Source organism: Arvicanthis niloticus, chromosome 1 (genome assembly GCF_011762505.2).
Source record: "Arvicanthis niloticus isolate mArvNil1 chromosome 1, mArvNil1.pat.X, whole genome shotgun sequence".
In the NCBI taxonomy this organism is placed as follows: domain Eukaryota; kingdom Metazoa; phylum Chordata; class Mammalia; order Rodentia; family Muridae; genus Arvicanthis; species Arvicanthis niloticus.
Genome location: NC_047658.1, coordinates 119,915,030 through 119,940,343, shown reverse-complemented (window position 1 = coordinate 119,940,343; position 25,314 = coordinate 119,915,030). Strand labels below are relative to the sequence as shown.

At 40.8% G+C, this 25,314-nt stretch overlaps 1 protein-coding gene across 1 annotated transcript; it reads right to left on the bottom strand.

Moving 5' to 3' along the window:
- Positions 1–926: 926 nt before the first annotated feature.
- Positions 927–21,887, bottom strand: Cblif (cobalamin binding intrinsic factor). The gene is made up of 9 exons (XM_034523010.2): positions 21,738–21,887; positions 20,856–21,032; positions 19,639–19,752; positions 19,027–19,167; positions 17,479–17,660; positions 6,751–6,928; positions 5,467–5,668; positions 4,089–4,207; positions 927–1,012 (listed from the first exon to the last, which is right to left on the bottom strand). The coding sequence occupies exons 1-9, from the start codon at positions 21,838–21,840 to the stop codon at positions 951–953; spliced, it is 1,278 nt and encodes a 425-aa protein (XP_034378901.1). The 5' UTR covers positions 21,841–21,887; the 3' UTR covers positions 927–950.
- Positions 21,888–25,314: the final 3,427 nt, after the last annotated feature.

Sequence of the window (25,314 nt, the reverse complement as noted above, 5' to 3'; positions counted from 1 at the left end):
ATGTCTAGGCCACAAGCTTTAGCTCATTCTCTGACTAGCTCTTAATTTATTTAACCCATTTAAAGTATTCTATGTCTACCATGTGGTTAGTTATCTTTTCTTCAGTCTTGGCCTGCTTCTTCCTGTGTGTCTCCTCAGTATCTCTCTCATCATCTCTCTGAGTTCATCTACCTTCTGGTTTATGTCGATCTCCTCATGGCTCTCTCTTCCTCATTCTCTAAAATCTCTCTTTTACACTCTATTTCCCAGAAACCTCTCTCTTTTCGTGCCAGTGTCCCACCTCCTATTTCTTGCCTTAGCTCATTGGCCATCAGCCTTTTTATTGACAGGTGATGCTTATAAGAGATTCCCTTTACACAGTTGTGAGCTGCCATATGGGTGCTCACATTGAAGGGCAGCCAAGCACTCTCACCTGCCAACAAAGCCATCTCTCTGGCCTCCTTCACAACCATGAAACAATTTAAAACATGATTTTACCTAGAAAAACTAAAAGTTATGACATCATTTACTGAGGTAAAAATCATGCTAGAATTATATATGGAATGATTTTGTTCATTTAATACAAATGCATCTGCATATGTATCTGCATTTGGTGAGTTGTAAAGGAACACTTAGTATAAAAAACCCAAAGAGGAGTTTTAATAGTTCACCTGTATATGTACTTATATCATTTAGTCCAGAAAACTGTGTTGATCTCCCCAAATATCACTGAGGCTTTCATTCTCCCTTGTGATTGGTATAAATGACAACAGACAGTCTGTTTTGAGAAGCCAGAAACTTTATTTCATGAGTCACAATGGTGTACCCCAGGAACCTACGTCACTTATCCCACACAGTGGCTCAGGAATAGAGTAGCATTGTTAATATCCATTTTTCTTGGCACAGATTTGAAATGATAGGAACAAAAACCAAACCATCCTTTGGTCATATGTAACAGAAGATACACCTTCTCAGTATTGGGTGAAGTTGGCTGTGATGTGCTCGTAGTTGAAGGGAATATAGTAAGCAACCCCTGGAACAAGGCAGAGGATAACACGTGTTCACGGTGCACATAAACTTTCCATGCCAAACATCAGCCCATTAACATTGTTGAAGGGGTAAGATCACCATAGAGAGAAGTGGGCAGAAAGGTGAGCTTTGAATGTTTAAAGACTTCTTTTAAAATATATTTATTATTGTTATTTGTTTGTGTGTCTGTGTGTGGATGCATGCATGTGAAGCTCAGAGGCCAACTTGTGAGAGTTGATTCTTACTTTCCATCATGTGAGTCCCAGGAATCAAACTCCAGCCATTAAGCTAGGTGCCAGATATTTTTACCAGCTCTTGCTAAACCTGTTTAGGGATTTCTTTCTTTCTTTTAAAAATAAGAACTCATAAAAACATGATATGTTACAAAAGCATGTTGTAAAGCATGCTGGAGCTCAGAATGAGTTATCAGCAAGACCCTGCTAAATGACATCTACTGATGCCTCATATAAATAGAAAAACTAAACCTTAGCTTACATGAAACTGCTAAAATGAGAGAAGAGCTTCCATGTCTCATTAAAAGAAATGATGATGTCAGTTGAATGCCACAAATTCTGTGCATCCAAGTCAATATATACATGGTGAAAAATGGTAAAATTTTAAGCAAAATTCTGTCATTAAATGAGATTAAACAAAATTATTTATTATTATTATTATTATTATTATTATTATTATTATTATTATTATTGTGTGTGTGTATGCATGCATGTGCACCACATATGTGAAGGTACTCGTGGAGGACAGGAGAAGGAACTGGGATTACAGGCTGTTATTAGGCACTTGGTGGGTGCTGGGTCCTTTGTAAGAGAACTAGGTGCCTTTAACTGTGAAGCCATCTCTCTAGTCCCTACGGCATATTCATTCTCTCTCTCTCTCTCTCTCTCTCTCTCTCTCTCTCTCTCTCTCTCTCTCTGTCTGTCTCTGTCTCTCTCTCTCTCTCATCAAGATAGTGTATTCCTCTTGTATTTGCTTTATATATTGCTGTACAAATATCTATGGATTTATAATTTTCAGCTTTTAGGTTACCATTTTGTGGAGTATGTTTTTTGGGAATAACCCCTTCTCTCATGTAGAAAAGTTTTGTTAATTTTTTTCTGAAATGGTATCTTTAATATTAGAAGCAGTATCTGGCACATAGGAACCATTTGATAAATGTTCAAACTAAAATCTTTAAGGGAGGATCTCACTTATTTTTGGAACATTGTTTTTGTAAGAAATAGGAAGGGCAATAGGCTGAGAATCTTTCAGGATAAGAAAGAGAGATGATGTTGATATTTTTTATCTTTTAGGTAGTTCTGTCAACAGGAAACATGGGTTTCATACCCAAATGGTTTTGAATTGGATATCTTTATTTTTACTGTCTTTGCTCCCAGAGAAAGGAAGTTATTTGCAGACATGAGGAATAAACCCCTTTAAAAATTCAGAGTAATTTCTTGAGATCAATGTGGTGGAAGAAATAACAATGACAGTAAGCATTTTGAACACATACTCTGCAAAAAGATACAGCAGTGAATAACTTTAAACATTTTTTTAATCCTCACAATAACCCATGGACTGATATTTCCATTTTATAGCCGATGAGACTGATTTCTGATTTGTGTACTGTAAATTGTGATTATGAGAGGAGCTTTTTACAAAGCCTGGTGCTGCAGCCCATGAATTCTGACTGCACAGCTTTACCTAACTATACGGTAGATGGCAAGCAAACCATTTTCCTGTGGTAAAATTGGAGAACTGAGCCTTCAAGATACAGCCTTGGCCTCCTGTGACTCTGTTAGGGTTCACAGTCCTCTTCATAGTGACAATCCATGTCAGGTTAACATGATCCCTACACAAAACCATGCCCAGTGCTCTTTAAGTGGGAAGAAGTTTCAGTGCTTATGCAAAACATTTCAGAAACATTAATTTGCTGCAGTCTGAGTTTCATTCTTGCCATGTTTATTCCATAAATGCATAGTTATAATCATTCCTTTATCAGAGACTAAACAGAAGGCGAGGCTGAAGTTTTGATGAAGCTATGTTAGAAAGCTCACTTGTCCTAGAGTTGGGAAACCTGGACTCGATTTCTGTTCTATCAAACTCTAGGCTCATTTTTCAAACAGGTGCCTTTGACATCTTGTGGTGATGCAATATTCTGAAATATCTCTTACATTCTAAGAGACTGGGACTTTTGCTGGACCCCTGCAAGGTTAGTACTATACCTTGAGGTTATTTATGACTTAATTGTGTACTCAGCCTTTTTGCTTAACCTGCCTTTAAGAGAGGTGTAAGAATTAAATCCTTGCCTTGAATTCTCTATGGAATCAACTTTTACAACCTAAGATAATACATAGGTATAATCTTAAGTTCTTATTATGTACTCTTTCCAGACCCAGGCCCAGAGCAATACATGTATATCGTTTGCTGAGAGCAGCAAATACATAAGATGAAAGCAACTTTCTGAAATATTTGAAAGTATCTATTTATGAAAATTGGTTGATAAACACTGGTGTTTATAGGACTGTTAAATATTTCTGTAAAGTATCCCATTCCTTTCCTATGTGATGCTCTCTGTGCTGTTCAATAAAGACACAGTAAAGCCTTTGTGAAGGACACATAGCCAAATAACAGACACATGGCAGGTACACACAGTCACACACAGAGCCAGACACATTGATAAGACAGCCTTCTTACAGCAGGCACAGATTCAGACACATGCAAAAAAAAGACAGAGAATGGAAGGCACAGGTATGATGAAGTAGAAAATTCAAATCTGGACTGGCTTTTGGTGAAATGGCCCCAAGGGGAAGTGGAAGTGTTTTTATTTCTTTCCTTAATGTTATAACGATCACTCTTGGTGTCTTAATGTTAACCACCAATGTATAATCCATTTCTTATCTCTTGAATTTAGAGCCACTAATAATTGCAGAGTATTTATATAATGATTATCTATGACACTCAGTTTCTATACATATCGCTATTATAGGCATGCACATTATCATACTAGCCAAGCACATTAATTAAAGAATTAGTAAATGTTGCCTTCCACCTGGAAGAAAAAGACATTCCTTTACTTTTCTTACCTTCATCCAAAGGTGTTTTGCCACTAAGGAACTCCCAGTATGTCCTGTGATTAACATTTTCAGCTATATTGTTGATAGAAGACACAATAAGGCCCCAGGATGTCATTGTGGTTTCAAATCTAAGAATAAAATGTAGACAACCTTGGTTGAAGCCAGGCAACAGGAGGCAAGATGGAGGGACAGATGTTCAAATGCTTTAAAGAACAGATAAAAACAATGTTCAGAAGAGAAGATAGATACAAATGACTAGTGAGCATGGAATCATGCTGCTTAAAGTAGAATTTCAATAAATAGCATCTGAAGGGTTTTGGTTAATGTTTTCAGTTGAGTGGGTTGAAATACTATATTTAGGTATTCATGTTTTATGGATATGCATTTGGAACAAACACTTTGTCTTGCACAGTACGTATTTGCCAGATTCCATGGGTTTATTTCTGTTTGGTATGTCGAGGACTCCAGGCGAAGGAGTGCCTCCATGTATGTACAATTAAGTGTCTCTGCTCCTTACATCACACATATCTCCATGGTTCAGTTGAAGTCCAAGGTTTTCTTGTATAGAATATTGCATGGCAGTAAAAGGAGTAGCCATCATAGAGGACAGTGTGCACAAGGATCATATGGGGTGCACTCTGTTAATGATCAACTCTAGTGATGTCCAAATTCTTAGAGGACTTTACACAATGGATCATGGGATTTGGTGCCTCTGCCCTCCATAGGTACCTGTACTCACATGCACATACCTGCTCTACACATCAGTAAAAATAAAATAAATCATAGAAAATAAGGGACACAAATTTTAGAGAAAAGTATTTCAGTCCATGAATCTGATGAATCACACCTGTTTGTATTATGTGTAGAAAAATATTCTACAAGATTATTAAATAACTGATTATATTGTGATTGTGGAGGCAGTTGATTCTTTGTATTTTTCTCTCCAAGTTTCTACTATGTGTCACATGTCATTTTTATATGTATAGACAGAAGAAAAGTTGGGCAATATTAAATGCTAAACTTGTAAAGTATATCCATCCAGAGTGTTTGGGTGTCAAATGTCCTCTTTCTTTTTCATGCATTCACATGGTCCTTTGACTCCTTCTATCTTCCTCTGTGACCTCCCTCTCTTCCTCCATAGCTTCCTCTTTTTTCAAACAGTTGGCATTTCCCAACATTTACACACTCCTCTGTGATCCATTTCCATGTTCTACTCTTTCCTAACAGGATAGTGGGTAAAATGTAAATTTCAAAAGCAGACAAATCCACGAATAGCTCTGAACTCTACTAGTTACCCAATATGTGATCTTTGGAGAAAGAGGATGGGGAGGAGACTATAGGAATTTGAGTCAGACTTAGGGAGGGCAACACTGCTTGTACCACTCACTTGAACATGGAGTTTTTGCGCTGTGCTTCTTCTAGGACAGCAAGTAGCACAGATCCACTTTTCACACTAACCTCGATGGTCACATTGAAAAGCAGATCAACTCCCCTTAGTTGGTTGTTTATGGTATATATGACGATGATGTTAGATAATGAAGTGGGGGCTGGGGTAGGATAGTCAGTTAAAGTTGGTGGCACTTCATGATCTGTGAGGAGCAAAAAGGTTAAGTTTATCAAAGGTTTTGTGATTTGAGTTATGGATGCAAAAGTCATTGCTAATGACAATGTATCCCAGAAAAGATTTCAAGAAAATAGTAACCTTTAAATTATTTAATAAAATACTTGGACAACTACTCTAGAGTCCTGGCAAAGACTTCATTTAAACGTGTGATGTCACTGGGAAGCAGCTTAGGCAGTGAGGCCAAGGTAGCAATGCTTCATATGATGGCAATGGGTTTGCTTGACTTTGGCTCCTGTAGATTCAGCACTGAAGTCTATGAAGAGTCTATCATTTCTTCCAGTCATATGAAGCTGGTGAGTTCAGGAGGAAGTATTTGTAAAGAAAAAAATAATTGAAGGAATTGATTTTAGAGATTTTTTTTTTGAAGTGAAAAAAGTTTTAGGAAGGCTCCACATGGGCAATCTGAATTTTAAATATTTCAGTATTATATTAGATTGAATACAAAGATGCTATAAAGTAACATGTTAAGTTTCTAACCTATCCTGTTGGTGCTCTGTGAGTGTCAGGCTGTCATTATTAGATCTTAAAGATCTAATAAAATGAATTAGAATAGAATTAGATCTTGGATGAATTTCATCTGTGCCTTTTAAGCCCAAGTAAAATCAACAATTGGTAATTAGTCTCCTCCCCCTTTTCTTCTTTTGCTTTTACAATGTAGATGGCATTGATTTGTATTTAATACTGATTTTGTTACTGTAAAAACTGTAGTTTTGTCTGTATGTCTGTTTTGTGACTTTGAAAAGAGCAGAGGAGACATAGTGATGCTTGGCAGTACATTTGTGGAATGAATGAAGCTCCTTTTGGTGACTGTGGGCCTTCTACCTCCTTAAAGTAGGTGTTTAGTGTAAGGAGATGAATTCTGAAGGCTAGACACTGTGGTTGTGTCCTCATACACATTATTAGGATTGGAGACCAGTTGTAGCTATATCCATGTGGGGTAAATTGGCAAAACAATCTTATATGTTACTCAACATCAAGCCATATGCTGTTGTACTATAAATAACAAATTTATGATGTAAAAAAGGGAGGTCATTGAAAAGTACTTACCAGGACCACAAGTTACATGGGGCACATCCAGGTAAGTCTTGCCTTTCAAGGAAGGGAGAATTTGGGCAATGGACATGGGGTTTTGGAATTTCCCCTGTTTAATCTCATTGAGTATCGTATGCATAGTCTTCTCACAGTCCCACTCCTTGGTAGGTTGCTCAGGTGTCACAGAGAGAGCCTAGGATGGGCATGAACAAGCAGAGAGAAAGAGAGGAAAGATTAGGTATAGTGGGGGAGTTGGCTCTTATGAGGGGTGAACTTTATTGCTAATCTTTATAATCTTCCAGAATCTAAACTGAAGCAGACAAGGTTTGGAACTGCATTTGTCTTTCACAGCATCTGTCCTATGATAGTTATAGAAGGAGTGGAGGGCAGCACAGTGGTAAAAGCATTTGCCTAGCATGAATGAGGTTGTGGGTACAGTTTTCTAGCTAACAGTAACAAACAAATGCTTATTTAAAGAATTATTTAAATGAGGGGCTGAGAGATGGATCAGTGGTTAGATTATTGTCTAGTCTTCCTGGAGACCTTGGCTTAATTCACAGAACCCACATAGCAGCTCACAACCATCTGTAAGTCCACTTCCAGGGGATCTCTCATCCACTTATGGCCTCCTCAGGTACTAGGCATGCATGTGAGGCATGGACATATATGTAGGCAAAATACCTTATACATATAAGATAAGATAAAATGACAACAACAGCTTTTGGCTGGGGCAGACACCTAGCTGGTCTGCTCTCGTGAAGACGCGATATCCTAAGACATACTAGAGGAGCCACTGCACTCAGAACAGCAGGTAAGAACCTTCTCCCACTACCCTATGCCCCAGAATTACAACTGGGAGCCCGAGGAGCTCAGGACCCATCAGCCACCCAAACCTCCCCCCTCCGGTATAACACTCCTCTTCTGCCCCTTACTTGGTCCTTTTGGCTGGGGCAGACACCTAGCTGGTCTGCTCCTGTGAAGACACCATATCCTTAGCCATCCTAGAGGAACCACTACACTCAGAGAAGCAGGATTTCAGCATCCTAGAGGTGGCCTGAGTCCCAGGAGTTCTTCCTCCCAGGAGCTCAGGATCACAGGATCACAGGATCACAGAGACATCTGGACTCTGAGGAATTCTGACACAAGCAAGATAACTGGACAGACAGGCTCCAGTCAGAGACAGTGAGTGCAGGTAGCACTAGAGTTAACCAGATGGCTAAAAGCAAACACAAGAACATAAGCAACAGAAACCAGTTACTTGGCATCACCAGAACCCAGTTCTCCCACTATAGCAAGCCCTGGACACCCAATCACACTGGAAAAGTAGGATTCAGAATTAAAATCACTTCTCATGATGATGATAGAGGACTTTAAGAAGGACATGAATAACTCCCTTAAAAAAGTACAGGAGAACACAGGTAAACAGGTAGAAGCCCTTAAAGAGGAAACACAAAAATCCCTTAAAGAATTACAAGAAAACACAACCAAACAGGTGAAGGAATGAAACAAAACAATCCAGGATCTAAAAATGGAAGTAGAAACAATAAAGAAATCTCAAAGGGAGACTACCCTGGAAATAGAAAACCTAGGAAAGAGATCAGGAGTCATAGACACAAGCATCACCAACAGAATACAAGAGGTAGAAGAGAGAATCTCAGGGGCAGAAGATACCATGGAAAACATTGACACAACTGTCAAAGAAATTGCAAAATGCAGAAAGCTCCTAACCTAAAACATCCAGGAAATCCAGGACACAATGAGAAGACCAAACCTAAGGGTAATAGGTATAGAAGAGAGTGAAGATTCCCAATTTAAAGGGCAAGTAAATATCTTCAACAAAATTATAGAAGAAAACTTCCCTAACCTAAAGAAAGAGATGTCCATGATCATACAAGAAGTCTACAGAACTCCATATAGACTAGACCAGAAAAGAAATATCTCCCATCACATAATAATCAAACTAGCAAATGCACAAAACAAAAAAAAAAAAATATACTAAAAGCAGTAAGGGAAAAAGATCAAGTAACATATAAAGGCAGACCTATAAGAATTACACCAGACTTCTCACCAGAGACTATGAAAGCCAGAAGATCCTGGACTGATTCATACAGATCCTAAAAGAACACAAATGCCAGCCCAGACTACTATACCCAGCAAAACTCTCAATTACTATATATGGAGACACTAAGGTATTCCATGACAAAACCAAGTTTATACAATATCTTCCCACAAATCCAGCACTTCAAAGGATAATTGATAGAAAACTCCAACACAAGGAGGGAAACTACAACCTAGAAAAAGCAAGGAAGTAATCTTCCAACAACCCCAAAAGAAGATAGCTACACAAACATAATGCTACCTCTAATAGCAAAAATAACAGGAAGCAACGATCATTTTTTAATATCTCTTAGCACCAATGGACTCAACTCTCCAATAAAAAGACTTAGACTATCAGACTGGATACATAAACAGGACCCAGAATTTTGCTGCATACAGGAAATGCACCTCAGTGACAAAGACAGACAATACCTCAGAGTAAAAGGATGGAAAACAATTTTCCAAGCAAATGGTCCCAAGAAACAAGTTGGAGTAGCAATTCTAATATCAAATAAAATTGACTTTCAAACAAAGGTAATCAAAAAAAGATCAGGAAGGACACTTCATACTTATCAAAGGAAAAATCTACCAAGATGAACTCTCAATTCTGAACATGTATGCTCCAAATGCAAGGGTACCCACATACATAAAAGAAACTTTACTAAAGCTCAAAGCACACATTGTACCTCACACAATAATAGTGGGGGATTTAAATAACTCACTCTCATCAATGGACAGATCATGGAAACAGAAACTAAACAGAGACACAATGAAATTAACAAAAGTTATGAACCAACTGGATTTAACCAATATCTATAGAACATTTTATCCTAAAACAAAAGAATATACCTTTTTCTCAGAACCTCATGGTACCTTCTCCAAAATAGACCATATAATTGGTCACAAAACAAGCCTCAACAGATACAAAAAGATTGAAATAATCCCTTGCATCCTATCAGATCATCACAGACAAAGGCTGGTATTCAATAATGGCAAAAACAAGGGAAAGCCCACATACATGTGGAAACTGAACAAAGCTCTACTCAATGATGACTCTTGGTCAAGGAAGAAATAAAGAAAGAAATTAAAGACTTTTTAGAATTTCATGAAAATGAGGACACATTATACCAAAACTTGTGGGATTCCATGAAAGCAGTGCTAAGAGGAAAACTCATAGCTCTAAGTGCCTACAAAAAGAAACTGGAGAGAGCATACACTAACAACTTGACAGCACACCTGAAAGCTCTAGAACAAAAAGAAGGAAATACACCCAAAAGGAGTAGACAGCAGGAAATAATCAAACTCAATGCTGAAATCAACCAAGTAGAAACAGAAAGAACTATACAAAATATCAACAAAACCAGGAGCTGGTTCTTTGAGAAAATCAACAAGATAGATAAATCCTTAACCAGACTAACCAGAGGGCAGAGAGACAGTATCCAAATTAATAAAATCAGAACTGAAAGGGGAGACATAACAACAGAAATTGAGGAAATTAAAAAAATCAGATCCTACTACAAAGGTCTATACTCAACAAACCTGGCAAATCTGGATGAAATGGACAATTTTCTAGATAGATACCAGGTACCAAAGTTAAATCAGGAGCAAATAAACCATCTAAACAGTCCCATAACCCCTAAAGAAATAGCAGTCATTAAAAGTCTCCACACCAAAAAAAGTCCAGGACCAGATGGTTTTAGTGCAGAATTCTATCAGACCTTCAAGGAAGACCTAATACCAATTTTATTCAAACTATTCCACAAAATAGAAACAGAAGGGACACTACCCAATTCATTCTATGAAGCCACACTCACAATCATAGCTAAACCTCACAAAGACCCAACAAAGAAAGAGAACTTCAGACCAATCTCCTGTATAATACAAAAATACTCAATAAAATTCTCAAAAACTGAATCCAAGAACACATCAGAACAATCATCCATCATGATCAAGTAGGCTTTATCCCAGGAATGCAGGGATGGTTCAATATTCCATCAATGTAATCCACTATATAAACAAATAAAAAAAAAAAACCCACATGATCATCTCACTAGATGCTGAGAAAGCCTTTGACAAAATTCATGGTAAAAGTCTTGGAAAGATCAGAAATTCAAGGTCCATACCTAAACATAGTAAAAGCAATATACAGCAAGCCAGTAGCCAACATCCAACTAAATGGAGAGAAACTTGAAGCAATCCCACTAAGATCAGGGACTAGACAAGGCTGCCCACTCTCACCCTACCTATTCAATATAGTACTGGAAGTCCTAGCCAGAGCAATTAGACAACAAAAAGAAGTCAAAATATCACTATTTGCAGATGATATGATAGTATACTTAAGTGACCCTACAACTTCCACCAGAGAACTCCTAAACCTGATTAAAAAAAAAAAGACTTCAGCAAAGTGGCTGGATATAAAACCAACTCAAATAAATCAGTAGCCTTCCTCTACTCAAAAGACAAACAGGCTGAGAAAGAAATTAGGGAAATGACACCCTTCACAATAGTCACAAATAATATAACATACCTTTGTGTGACTATAACCAAGCAAGTAAAAGATCTTTATGACAAGAACTTCAAGTCTCTGAAGAAAGAAATCAAAGAAGATCTCAGAAGATGGAAAGATCTCCCATGTTCATGGATTGGTAGGATTAATAGAGTATAAATGGCTGTCTTGCCAAAAGCAATCTATAGATTCAATGCAATCCCCATTAAAATCCCAACTCAATTCTTCACAGAGTTAGAAAGAGAAATTCTCAAATTCATTTGAAATAACAAGAAACCCAGAATAGTGAGAACTATACTCAACAATGAAAGAACTTCTCGGGGAATCACCTTCCTTGATGTCAAGCTGTACTACAGAGCAATAGTGATAAAAAAAAAAAAACCTGCATGGTGTTGGTACAGAGAGAGGCAGGAAGATCAATGGAATAGAATTGAAGACCCAGAAATGAACCCACATATCTATGGTCACTTGATCTTTGACAAAGGAGCTAAAACAGTCCAGTGGAAAAAGGACAGCATTTTTAACAAATGGTGCTGTTTCAACTGAAAAACAACATGTAGAAGAATGCAAATCAATCCATTGTTATCTCCTTGTACAAAGCTCAAGTGGATAAAGGACCGTCACATAAAACCAGAGACATTGAAACTAATAGAAGAGAAGATGGGAAAGAACCTTGAATATCTGGACACAGGGGAAAAGTTCCTGAATAGAACACCAATAACTTATGCTCTAAGATCAAGAGTTGACAAATGGGACCTCATAAAATTGCAAAGTTTCTGTAAGGCAAAGGACATTGTCAGTAGGACAAAACGGCGACCATTAGACTGGAAAAAGATCTTTACCAATCCTACATCAGATAGAGGGCTCATATACAATATATACAAAGAACTCAAGAAATTAGACTCCAGACAACCAAATAACCCTATTAAAATGGGGTATAGAGCTAAACAAAGAATTCTCAACTGAGGAAACTTGAATGGCCGAGAAGCACCTAAAGAAATGTTTAGCATCCTTAGTCATCAGGGAAATGCAAAACAACCCTGAGATTCCACCTCACATCAGTAAGAATGGCTAAAATTAAAAACTCAGGTGATAGTAGATGCTGGAGAGGATGTGGAGAAAGAACATTCCTCAGTTGTTGGTGGGATTGCAGGATGGTGCAACCACTCTGCAAATCATTCTGGTGGTTCCTCAGAAAATTGGACATAGCACTACCTGAAGATCCAGCTATACCACTCCTGGGCATATACCCAGAAGATGCTCCAACATATAACAAGGACACATGCTCCACTATGTTCATAGCAGCCTTATTTATAATAGCCAGAAGCTGGAAAGAACCCAGATGTTCTTCAACAGAGGAATGGATACAAAAAATGTGGTACATTTACACAATGGAGTATTACTTAGCTATGAAAAACAATAAATTCAAGAAATTCTTAGGTAAATGGATGGAACTAGAAAATATTATCCTGAAAGAGGTAACCCAATCACAAAAGAACACACATGGTATGCACTCACTGATAAGTGGATATCAGCCCAGAAGCTTGAAATAGCCAAGATTCAACTCACAGACCACATGAAGCTCATGAAGAAGGAAGACTAAGTGTGGATGCCTCAGTTCTACTTAGAAGGAGTAACAAAATACTCAAGGGAGCAAATATGGAGACAAAATGTGGGACAAAAACTGAAGGACGGGCCATCTGGAGACCATTCTACCTGTGTATTCATCTCATGTGCAGTTGCCAAACAGATGCTGATGTGGATGGCAGGAAGTGCATGCTGACAGATGCCTGATATAGCTGTCTCCTTAGAGGTCTGCCAGAGTCTGACATATTCAGAGTCGGATGCTTATAGCTAATCATTGAAGTGATCCAGGGGTTCCTGATGGGGGAGTGAGGGAGAAGACTGAAGGAGCTGAAAGGGTTGGTGGCCCCATGAGGAGAGCAACAATACCAACCAACCAGAGCTTCCAAGGTCTAACCCACCAGCCTGGGAGCATATAGGGATGGATGCATGGCTCCAGCTGTATATATGTAGGGGAGGGGGTCCTTATTGGCATAGGTGGGAGAGGAGATCCTTGGTCCCATGAAGGCTGGATGCCCAGTGAGGGGGGGGGGAATTTGAGGGTAGGGAGGTGGGAGTGGGTGGGTGGGTGAGGGTACATCTTCATAGAAGCAGGAGGAAGGGGCATGTGTCGGGAGTTCCTGGGCGGGGGGGTGGGGGGGGAGAAATGGGGTAAGGGGATAACATCTGAAATGTAAATAAAATATTCGATAAAAAATTAACAACAACAAAATAACCACAGAGCAATTATCTGGTCGATGATGAGAGGCAGGGAAAACTGCCAGGGCTGCTGTACTCATGAATAGTTTTTAGCTGTAGAACAAGAATAATAAAGCAAGCCTCAGAAGGAGCTGTAGTCCAGGGCAACCTGGACTGGCACATGCAGTACACTGCTTTTGATTTGTGTTGTCACACACAGCTTTCGGTGAACTTCTCCCAAAGCCTGTGACTATGTCAGGACTATTAGTCATAGTCTCCACAGCCCTGGCCTTGTTATGGAGTTATGGCCTGAGTTGTACTGCTCTCCTTGGGGACAGTGACTGGTGGATTCATGCACCAATTGGTTCTTCCCTGATACATCTGTACTGAAAGAAAAAACATGTTTCCTGCTTGTGTATTTCAGTTGTGACTGTATGAATAAACATCAAGCTGTCATTAACCATCTTAAATTCCACACAGCAGGAGAGAATGAGTGAAACCAGGAATGAGAGACTACTAAGAGTGGTCCCTGATGTATCATTTGATCTTTTTATTCTGGTTATTCTTGAAACCACTTCATTTACCCTTGGACATCCCCAGGTATGTGAATTATTAAATTGTCATTTTAAAATTGGGCTTCTGGTACTTGTAAAACAAGTCTGGATTACTATACCAAGCAATTCACTTACTCTGACAAAGTTTTCTGTCTCTTAGGGCTAAATTAGAAAGTATAAATCATGCTTGTTTTTGAGGGGTCATCATTTGAGGGTCCAGTGGGCCAGTTTGGGAAAGCATTTTGTAAGGCATGATGTGGAAACTATCATTGCATCCTCTCTTTCTTTAACAGTTATGCTAACTAGAGTCCCCAAGTGTGGTAGTGAGCTTCGTTGGCCAATGACAAGTTTGCATGAAGTTGGGAAGAGAAAATGGGAGGAGGATGGTCAGAGATGGTTGTCTCAGCTAGGTAGAGCAGAGTGGACACTTGGACATTTGTGACAGGTATGGTCACTGTGTTAACTTCAGGAAATGCAGACGGCAACTCTCCATAGATGCTATTTAACAAGGCAGGTTTGTCTAAGAGTACCAGCTAGATATGCCTCAGCAACAGCAGCTTCTGCTGTGATATAGTTTTTCCTGGGAACGAAACATTAATTCCAACATGGTAGAGCATTGAGCCACCAGAAACAATTGCTAACCGTGTATGAAGACTTTTACCAGACTTCTTGTCAAGGTCAGTTCCTACCAGAGGAAACTTGGGTGCAGTAGATGGTGATGGAAGGATGAGAAGTGTCAGGGTAGAAGCGCCTTTAGGAAGGGCGAGAGTGTCTCAGGTCATGCAAGGACTGTCATTTAGGAAGAAGGTGAGTGAGCAAAGGCCGAAAGGTTTATAGCACTCTTGCTCTGCTTAGAGTCCATGGGCACTGAGTGGGCATGGCACTGTACTTGCGATGTTTTTGTATATCACATGTCATTCAACGTGGTTATAGCCTGGCTCTTATGGGGGAAATGAAACTCAGGAAAGTCAACATTTGTCCTAGATTGGGGAAGACTTGAAATTCAAACCCTTTGATCTCAACAGCACAACTTTTCAGATTAGATAATGGTTATAGATTAGACACCTGTTGTTCTGACTCTTCAGGCTTTCTGGGTAAACTCCAGGTGCATGTGTAGACAGGCAGGTAGGGAGAAGTTATGTGCCGTAAGTGACAAGAAATCTACATGGAGAGTGGTATCTGGAAAAGCTTTTGTTCTCAGGTATAATCTACCAGAGTACCTAGAAAGTCATGAAATCCCAAATAGAATTCATAAGCCAAATTGGCAAAGTAAATGGTTCTGCATCTGGCACTAAACCAATCAGAAACCTGAAATAAGGTTAAGTGAGGATCCCACCCTGGCAAACCCAATTTTAAGCTCATTCCTTCAGGCTGCCTACTTTCCACAGAAGTTTCTAGGCCTGAGTTCTGGAGATGCTGTTTTATGGTTCAGCATTGGGAAATGGTTTTGTTTCATGACAAAATTGTGGTGACCATGACAAGAAGCAGCTTTGCTCTAAGACATTTCCACATATGGTATTTTGGATTGGTGATCTGTCTTCATTCTTACATGTGACATTGACTATTACATATGCTCTGTGGATTCTTTTCTCATTTTCAGTGTGAGGATACCAGCAACAGTCTCTTTTTTTTTTCCCCTCTCAGGAGATGACTGCCTTCTGATTGTAGCCCAGAGCTACACAAAGCTTAGGGCTCCAGCCCTCTCCCTTTCTTGGGGTTTCTGAGGTTTGGAATCTATGATGCAGTTTTCTCTTAATTTCCTAAGATATTTAGACCCTTTAGATCATGAATATCTCATTATGGCTAGAGGATTTGACCACCTGTGACCTTATAATTTATGATAATCTCTCATTGAGTACATCTATTTTCTGTGTAGGATTCTTGCCCTAGTAAACAGGGGCTGGAGGATGGTGACAGATTTGGGACCATCAAGAAGCATCTTTCCCTGGTGGGCCAGGATGTGAATAGGAACACCACAGGAAGACCAAAAGAATCAACCAACCTGAACCCTTGGGGCTCTCAGAGACTGAACCATCAACCAAAGAGCATATACCGACTGGATCTAGACAACCCCCCTCACATATGTAGCAGATGTGCAGCTTTGTCTTCATGTGTGTCCTGAACAACTGGAGCAGGGGCTATCCCAAAAGCTGTTGCCTGTATGTGGGATATGTTCTTCTAGCTGGGCTGCTTTGTCTGGCTTTAGTGGGAGAGGATGTGGCTAGCCTCACAGAGACTTGAAGTGCCAGGGTGGAGGGATACCCAGGGGAGGCCCTACGTACTCACAGGAGAAGGGGAGGGGGAATGGGAGGAAGGATTGTGGTAGGGGGTCACCAGGAGAGGGGCAGTGAGCAGGATGTAAAGTAAATAAGTTAAAAAATTAGTTGGCATGTCAAACGGAGGCAGGAAAGGGATACAATTACATTTTAGTTAAAAACATACTTTTTTTGGGGGGACTAGGACAGGGAAGTAGGCTCAGATATTTTGGTCATCCTGATAAGACCTTAGAAACAGTGATCGTGGGAGTGATCACAGGACTTTGTTTATTGTCTTGCTTGTTCCTTGACTATTTGCATCTATTGTATTGTTAGTTCCTTAACCTAGAACTAACCTTAATACTTGCATGTAATTAAAATGGTACAAAAGCAGACTGGGAAAAACAAAACATACTTTTTAAAAAGAAGAAAAAAGAAGCATTTTTTCCCAATTCAAGCCTGGGGATAAGTGAGGGAAACAGAGTGGCCTACAGACTCAGCTGAGATACAGGCTTGGCTCTACTGTTTACTAGATCATTTTTATTATTTGTGTGTGTGTGTGTGTGTGTGTGTGTGTGTGTGTGTGTCTAAGTCAACTTTATATTACGTACATTAATAATTTTAAATACAAACCAACTTTTTGTGGATAAAGATAACAGGAAAAAAAAGAACACTTTCCTGATAAGTTTTAAGCATAAAATTCCATCAATATTTTGGGAAGACCTGCTTTCATATCAGTATGTGTACATCAAACATTCAGTAGTATATGGCTGTTAGTAGTAAACTGGTCACTATTGATAGTAAACCCTCAAAAGTCTTGATTTATTTGTTTCATTTTTTCCAAGGAAGGAAAAATAAATTCTTTTAGGTTTGTCTTTACATTTTATTTATTAGCTAGCAAACACCTGCATTTTCTTAGTGGAGAAACTGAGGCAAGGTAGTTCAGGAGTTAACCCCAAATCACATTAGGTAGACTTCCCTAGGCTTGTTAGTAGATGCACAGTCCCTTGGCCTTACAGTCCAAGGTTATTAGTCTGTCCTAGACCAGGAGCATAGAGGATATGGTTACCTGCATGGCAAGGCCGGTGCTGTAGATGTCTCCAATGATGCCATCAGCTTTGATCCTCAAGCTGATATTCTCCACAATAGCCTTCAGTGCCTGGCCAAACAGGTCTCTGTAGTTTTCCTGAGAACCCACGGGAATCCTGTTGTACATGCAGGTCAGGGCCAAGGTTGCCACTGCTCCTGTGTCTGTGGCAGAAGGGAGACAGACGAACACCACAATCACCACCACAGCCAGTGTTCATCATCAGGTGATTATTGTAATCTAGTTATAGGACCTCCTGTAGCTCTTGGGACGGCCTGTGGAACATGACCTATCTTCATTTAAGACATGAGGAAGTAGGAGCTCAGAGCAGTGAAGTAACTGCCCAAGGCCACACAGCCAATGAGCAGCAGACTTAGAAACACTTGTATACAACTCAACAGCTCCAGATGTGTGTTCAGTCTCACTTCTCTCATCTCCATGTCAGCAGTTCTGGAAGACCCAGCTGTCAGCTGCTCAGGGAAGCCATCTTGGTCTTCCCAGCACAGCAGTCTGAGTTTCTAGCAGCTGCTTTCTATGTCTGTTTTGCTGTCAGTGTTCTGTGTCATGTGTTGTGGCTTCTGGGCTCGGTAAATGCTTGGGCAGTGGTGACTCTATATCCCTCATAGCACCCAGTACAGGGACTTTTTGTTATTTGCATATGATAAACATTTGTGGACCAAAGGAGCAAACTCTGATAAGACCAGAACAAGAAAAACGTTAGCAAGTGGCCGCTTCCCCCCCCCCCCCCCCCCCCCCGCCTTCCCGCCTCATCTGCATTCTTAGAGCGCCATTACAGGTGACAGTGTTATTGACAGCTGAAGACAAAGAAGTCCACCATATGTCCTGAACTGACAGAGATGTCCCAACCATGTGTGAGATTCCAGATGAAAAGGAATACCAGTCTGTTCTTGATCTGGGAAGAGACCCAGACTGTATCTACCTACTTGTTTGATAGTAAAAGGAAGAAGCTTGCCACAGAGGCCTGTGGAGTGAGCAAAAGCCTGACTTGATATTATGGCTTAGAGGGTGGCAGAGGGCTCCATGCCAGGGGCCTAACATGAGGGATCAGTACACACAGAAAGGCCAAGCACAGGAAAGAACATCAGGCAGGAAAAGGATTCCATTCACAGGCAGTCCAGTGCGAGTGAAGCAAAGGAATAAGAAGGTCCCTGTGTTGGTTTCAGAAAGTAGCTGATAATGGAAAGGGCATTTGGATGGCAAAAGGAGAAACATCTTAAAACAATGTGAGAGAATCAGTAACAATTAAGGAGTGCAAGGTAGGGTTGAGGCAAGACATCGCCATTTTGTTTGAAAGTAACTTACGACTTGTGTGATATGTTTATTGTCCCAATGGAGGTCTGTTCTTAACTCACATGTCTAACAAACATTTGTTCAATGTTTTCAACCTCGGCCACCTGCCTAACTCTCAGCACTACCTCCTCTCCTTTATATCCCCCTCCATCTCCACTTCTCATCCACTGTGACCCTGATACTCTCGGCCTGAGTCAGTGTCTGATGACAACAGCTTACCTACATTGAAGGGAGAGGATTCCATCATCAGGGTCTTAGCGAAGCGCACCGCAATGGGTAAGGTTGCCTCTGAGTTCTTTTGGCACAGTGCGAGGATTGCCAGACCAGGCCCATAAAAGGCTGAGGATTCAGCACCGGGGCCTCGGAAGAGACAGAACCATCACTAGATTAACACTTACTACACTGGAGACTTTTTGAGTAACATGGACCAAAGGTTTTAAATAAAAATTTAAAAAAACAAAAACCTGTTGTCATAGAAAGACACAGTACTGGCAAAGGAAGATGTCAGTGTTTTTCAGAATAAGAGTGTCATCTGCCATCCAAAGAGAAGGGGGATGGTGCTGATGCTAGGTGGATGGTGGCTGCCTAGTCTGCGCCTGGGGAATCTTTCTCTAGTTCATTTTGGCTGAGAAGTGAGACTTGTGGGGGTTGGAGTGGGGGAACTGTCATAACAGAGGGGATCTCATGTCTCCTCCCTGACTTTTCACTCTTTCCACTCCCATAATTTGCTTTTCTGGTTTGAAAATTCTCCGGAAGGACTCCCCCCATCCCCTTTCCTTCTCATGCAGTCATTGAGTCACACAGACAGCACTAGATTCAATGAGATCTTACTTGAAGGTGCCCAGTTCTCCATTTCCTTTTGTAGAATGGACACTTTACTTCCAGGGTCTCGGCAGGAGGAGGTGAGAGCCATGATGGTGAGGGCGAGCTGCCCACTTGTCAGGTCTGCAGAAGAGAGAACAGAATGATGAGGGCAGGCATTCTCAGGCAAAGCGCTGCTACGTGCTACACTGGCCATTGCACTTGCTTTTTAAACCTAAAACATATGTTTATTATTATTACTGTATGTCTGTGCGCACACATGTGTGCATGTGTGTGTGCGTGCATATGTGCACAAGCACAAAAAGCCACAACATACACGTGGAGGTCAAAAGGCCTCTTTGTGGAGTCAGTTATTTTCTCTATTGATATATGGATTCTGGGGATTGAATTTAGACTGTGAAACCTGCATAGCCACTGCCTTTACCCAAGGAGCCTTGTACCCGAGAGCAGGTTCACTAGCCCATTTCCCAGCTGTCCGCCCCCGCCCTTTAAATTTTTGCGACAATGTTTCACTCTATATCCCTGGCTGGTCCAGAACTCACAGAGATGCTCCTGCTGAGCTCTGGGGTTACAGGTGAATGTCAGTACACACAGCATGCCCCAGCTTCACATCTGGGATTTAGACTTTCCAACAGTACGCTCACATCATTTTAAAATCTCCTTTTTCCAAAAGAGATATGGAAACAAATCCTCAAGGAAACATTGAATCTAGTGTTGTCTGTGTGACTCAATGATTACATAATAAAACTCATTATTTAATATAATTAATATATACTAAAGAAGAATCCCTGGCATCTGTTTAGAAAAGAAATGAGAATGTCTGTACAAGCCCATGGAAGCTTACAGGCAGAAAGTAAACTTGGTTATGCACTTTGAACCTTCAGGCAATTCCTGTGAAGTAAGTCGACCCCAAACTTTGTTGTTACTGTCACTTATTATTGTTTTTGTCCTTAGAGGGCAAAGGTGGGTAAGTGACATCTGGTGACTTATTCATAAGCAGCAGGTCTGGAACCACTTTCTTCCCTGAATCTGGTGTACCCTGGGCATCCCTGCCCCCTTTCCTGATTATCCTGCTCTCATAAGTCTAGTTACAGATGCTCAGCTGCTGTGTATAAATGAAGTGCCATTGGAGACAGCACTGGGGTGAGCGATGACACAGAGCTAGGGTCTGGGAGTGACCTGTGTGGGGAAGATTCAGGCTGCAGGGAGGGGCTCCAGTGTCTAACCTGCACTGTCACTGTCCATGAGCTGGTAAGTCAGGAGCTTCTGCACTTCCAGGTTGTAGGTGCCGGCCAGATTCATGGCAATCAGGATGCTGGGGTTCGGGAAGTCTGACTTAGTCACAGAGTTCTCCATGAGTACTTGTAGGCCATCAACCCAGGGCTGCTGATCTGGGGGGACAACTGAGAAGAGGAGAGCCACTTGGCACAAAATCATCAATCATCCCTCTTTTCCTCAGCCCTCAGCCCCTTTCCCAGAAACATAATTCCTGTGTCTGTTAGACCTTTTAGCAGAAGGCTCGAGAGCTTTGGGGATCAAGTGATGGAAGAGGAATACAGAAAATATCAACATTTTTCTTTAGAGGTGCATTAGTCCTTATACTTTCTTCAGTGAGCTCTATTTTTAAAGTGAATTTTCCTGTGCTAACTTTGAGCAGTACAGCTCAGAGGTAATTAACATGATTTCTAACCACTTCCCAGAAGTCACTGATGTCTGTTACATTCATTTCCCTCTACTCTTCCCTCTATGTGAAGATTCTTGATAATTTGAGACAAAATTTGCTCTCAGCAAATATTCAAACCTCCCATGGGTTCTCAGTTACCACTAAGTTTTAACCTTGTTCCAGCAACCAGCATTCCTACAGTCATAATTCAGTCTCTTAATAAAAAATTCATTGACCTCTCAGAGAACTGTGCTCTGAAGTCATGACAGATGACTTCCATGGAAGACAGTCCATGGAACATGCCTCTGCCCTGACTTATGCCCACCTCTTTGGCACTTCTATAGTGATTGCTGTTTTGCTTCCTTTTCATCAGCACAACTGTGCCTGAAATCTCTGCCTCTGGAGGTTACCACTCCTTTCCCATCAGAACAATCACTATACTCACAGCAAGAGCTCTGGACACGGGTACTGGTTCCTGCCACAGCCCAGAGAACACATAGGAGGTAGAGGGTAAGCCAAGCCATGCCTGTCCGCGGCTCCCTTTCCATGAACACTAGTGTGCTAGTGAAGTGTTCCTCTACCTTCTCCTGTGTGCACTTATTTTTATAAGTCTGCTCTAGAGCCAGCCACTTTTAGCTACCCATGCTGGCCCTTCCCACCTTGATACAACTCATTCCCATTTGCCTATCTGAGTTTACTTACTGTCTAGGCCCTCCATGGTATGTAAGGTGACTTCTAAGTAGCAGAATGATATAAGAACCTGAAGGTTGGGTAATGCAGCAAAGAAAATGAGTATCTCTTAAATTCCTAATTACAGGTAGGAAATCTGGCTAGTGTGTGATTACAGACAGGACTTCTATACCAATAACCTCTGGATGCTTATCTGCAATGATTTTATTAAGGCTTAGGTGTTTGGTATGCATCAGCTCGTTTCAATGTTCAGGACACATTTTTTAGGCTCTCTGGTGGAGATACATCTCCAAGTAGATATGCTGACTATATGCAATTCAGTCAACCTGGACCCGAGTTCCAGTCAAGACTCCTGAAGTTGTTTTGATTTTTAAGACAGGGGGTGGAGTTTAATTTTCTGGAAATCGTTTTGTTTAATTTTATTTTTTCTACCCAGGGATAAACATAGACTCTGCTACCTGTAGCTTTCACATACAACACGTTTTATTTTTAAAAGCTTTAATTAATTTATGCATATATGTGTGAGTGTATATATGCACTCATACATACATACATACATAATACATACATACATACATATGGGTATGTGTACATTTGTGTGTGTGTGTGTGTACACAGAGGCCAGGAGAGGGTGTCAGTTGTCATTCTCCCTCACTTTCCTTTTTTCCTTGGAGACAGAAGTATCTTCCTCAACCTTGAGTTTGTGTGTGTGTTTTTTTTTCTGCTAGTCTGGAAGCCAGAAAACCCCAGTGATCCTTCCTTTTCTCTTCCCTTTGAAACACTTGTGAAGACACATGTCTTGTTATGTGCATGCTGAGATCTGAATTCTGGTCCTGATGATTTTGGAATGAGTGGTCTTAACCCCATGCTATCTTTCTTTCTTTTTTGTTTCACCACAATCTTAATTTTTTTCCTTTTTTATTGGATATTATAATTACATTTCAAATTTTACCTCTTATCCCATTCCCCCCACCACCCAGGAACCCCTTATGGCATCCCCCTTCTCCTGCTTCTATGAGGGTGTGTCCCCACCTACCCCCGACTCCAACCTCCCTACCCTCAATTCCCCCCCCCCAACACACTCAGTGTTCAGCCTTCATGGGACCAAAGATCTCCTCTCCCACCTATGCCCAACAAGGCCATCCTCCCCTACATATACAGCTGGAGTCATGGGTCCCTCCCTATGTGCTCCTAGGCTGGTGGTTTAGACCCTGGGGAGCTCTGGTTGGTTGGTATTGTTGCTCTCCTCATGAGGCCACCAACCCTTTCGGTTCCTTCAGTCTTCTCTCTAACTTCTCCATTGGGAACCCTTGATCAGATCAATGGTTACCTGTGAGCATCTGCCTCTGGGTATGTCAGACTCTGGGAGACCTCTAAGGAGACAGCCATATCAGGCTCCTGTCAGCATGCACTTCCTGACATCCATATCAGCATCTATCTTTGGTGACTGCACATGGGATGAATACCCAGGTGGAATGGTTTCCAGATGACCCCTCCTTCAGTTTCTGTCCCACACTTTGTCTCCATATTTGCTCCCTTGAGTATTTTGTTACTCCTTCTAAGTAAGACCTAGGCATCCACACTTGTTCTTCCTTCTTCATAAGCTTCATGTGGTCTGTTAGTTGAATCTTGGCTGTTTCAAGCTTTTGGGCTAATATCCACTTATCAGTGAGTAAATACCATGTGTGTTCTTTTGTGATTAGGTTACCTCACTCAGGATGATATTTTCTAGTTCCATCCATTTACCTAAGAATTTCTCGAATTCATTATGTTTAATAGCTGAGTAATATTCCATTGTGTAAATGTACCACATTTTTTTGTATCCATTGCTCTGTTGAAGGACATTTGGGTTCTTTCCAGCTTCTGGCTATTATAAATAAGGCTGCTATGAACATAGTGGAGCATGTGTCCTTGTTATATGTTGGAGCATTTTCTGGGTATATGCTCAGGAGTGGTATAGCTGGGTCTTCAGGTAGTGCTATGTCCAATTTTCTGAGGAACCACCAGACTGATTTCCAGTGTGGTTGTACCAGCTTGCAACACCACCAACAATGGAGGAGTGTTCCTCTTTCTCCACATCCTCTCCAGCATCTACTATCACTTGAGTTTTTGATCTTAGCCATTCTGACTGGTGTGAGGTGGTATCTCAGGGTTGTTTTGATTTGCATTTCCCTGATGACTAAGGATGTTGAGCATTTGTTAATGCTCTAAGATCAAGAATTGACAAATGGGACCTCATCAAATTGCAAAGCTTCTGTAAGGCAAAGGACACTGTTAATAAGACAAAATGGCAACCAACAGATTGGGAAAAGGTAATTACTAATCCTACATCCGATAGAGGGTTAATATCGAATATATACAAAGAACTCAAGAAATTAGACTCCAGACAACCAAATAACCCTATTAAAAATGGGGAACAGAGCTAAACAAAGAATTCTCAACTGAGGAAACTAGAATGGCCGAGAGAGAAGCACCATGCTATCTTCCTAACTCCAGTACTGTTTGTAAGGTAATTAGGAAATGGAGGCTCAGTGAGCCATAGGAAGCATGCTACTTTTTCCACTGACTGACACAGTCACATTGTGATGCAAGGTGAACTCCCCTACTCACAGAACTGGACCTAGTGTTCTGAGGCACCAAGGGGATGATTTGTTTCTAAGTTTTAAGTCACTGTCCTTAAGGGAGAGATCATCATGCAGTGGCTCCAGGGTTGACTGAAGTCAGCCTGTTAATCACTGGTGAGGCTCTGCAATGTGCTGGCTTCCTTTGTAATCATACTGCAACACTTTTCTCTGTACTCATCGCCTGCATGAAGTCAGCATCACTGACTTGAAACCATATCTCAGAGAGCTCGCTCTCTGAACAAGTGCATGGTTGATGTCATTGGCTGCTGCTGCAGTACTAGACCTATGCACATATTACATATGCAATATGTCCTCATATTTCCCAGTTGTCCATATTGTGTACAAACAATGGAGGAAGCTACATCAGAACACAGTTTAGTCTTGTTTCAATTCCGTTCTAATTACTTCGAATCTTAAAAAAGGAGACTAAACATAGCCTTTTGTGCAGTAGTTTGTAGTTTTTGAAAAAATTAGAAAGAGGAGACTCCTCTTACAGGGGTTGTGACAAATGAAAAGGAAGACAGGAACCCAAACTCTACATAGAGGCCTACTGGCCAGGGTCTGAGCTGGTTAGTATTTCCTCCAGCGAACTTCCAGGTGTTCTCCATTTTGGACAACATAATTTCTGACTCCTGTAAGAAGAAGAAAGGGAACTGAGTCAAATTATCTGGCCAAAGAATGACCAAATCACAAGTACAATTTCTCCAA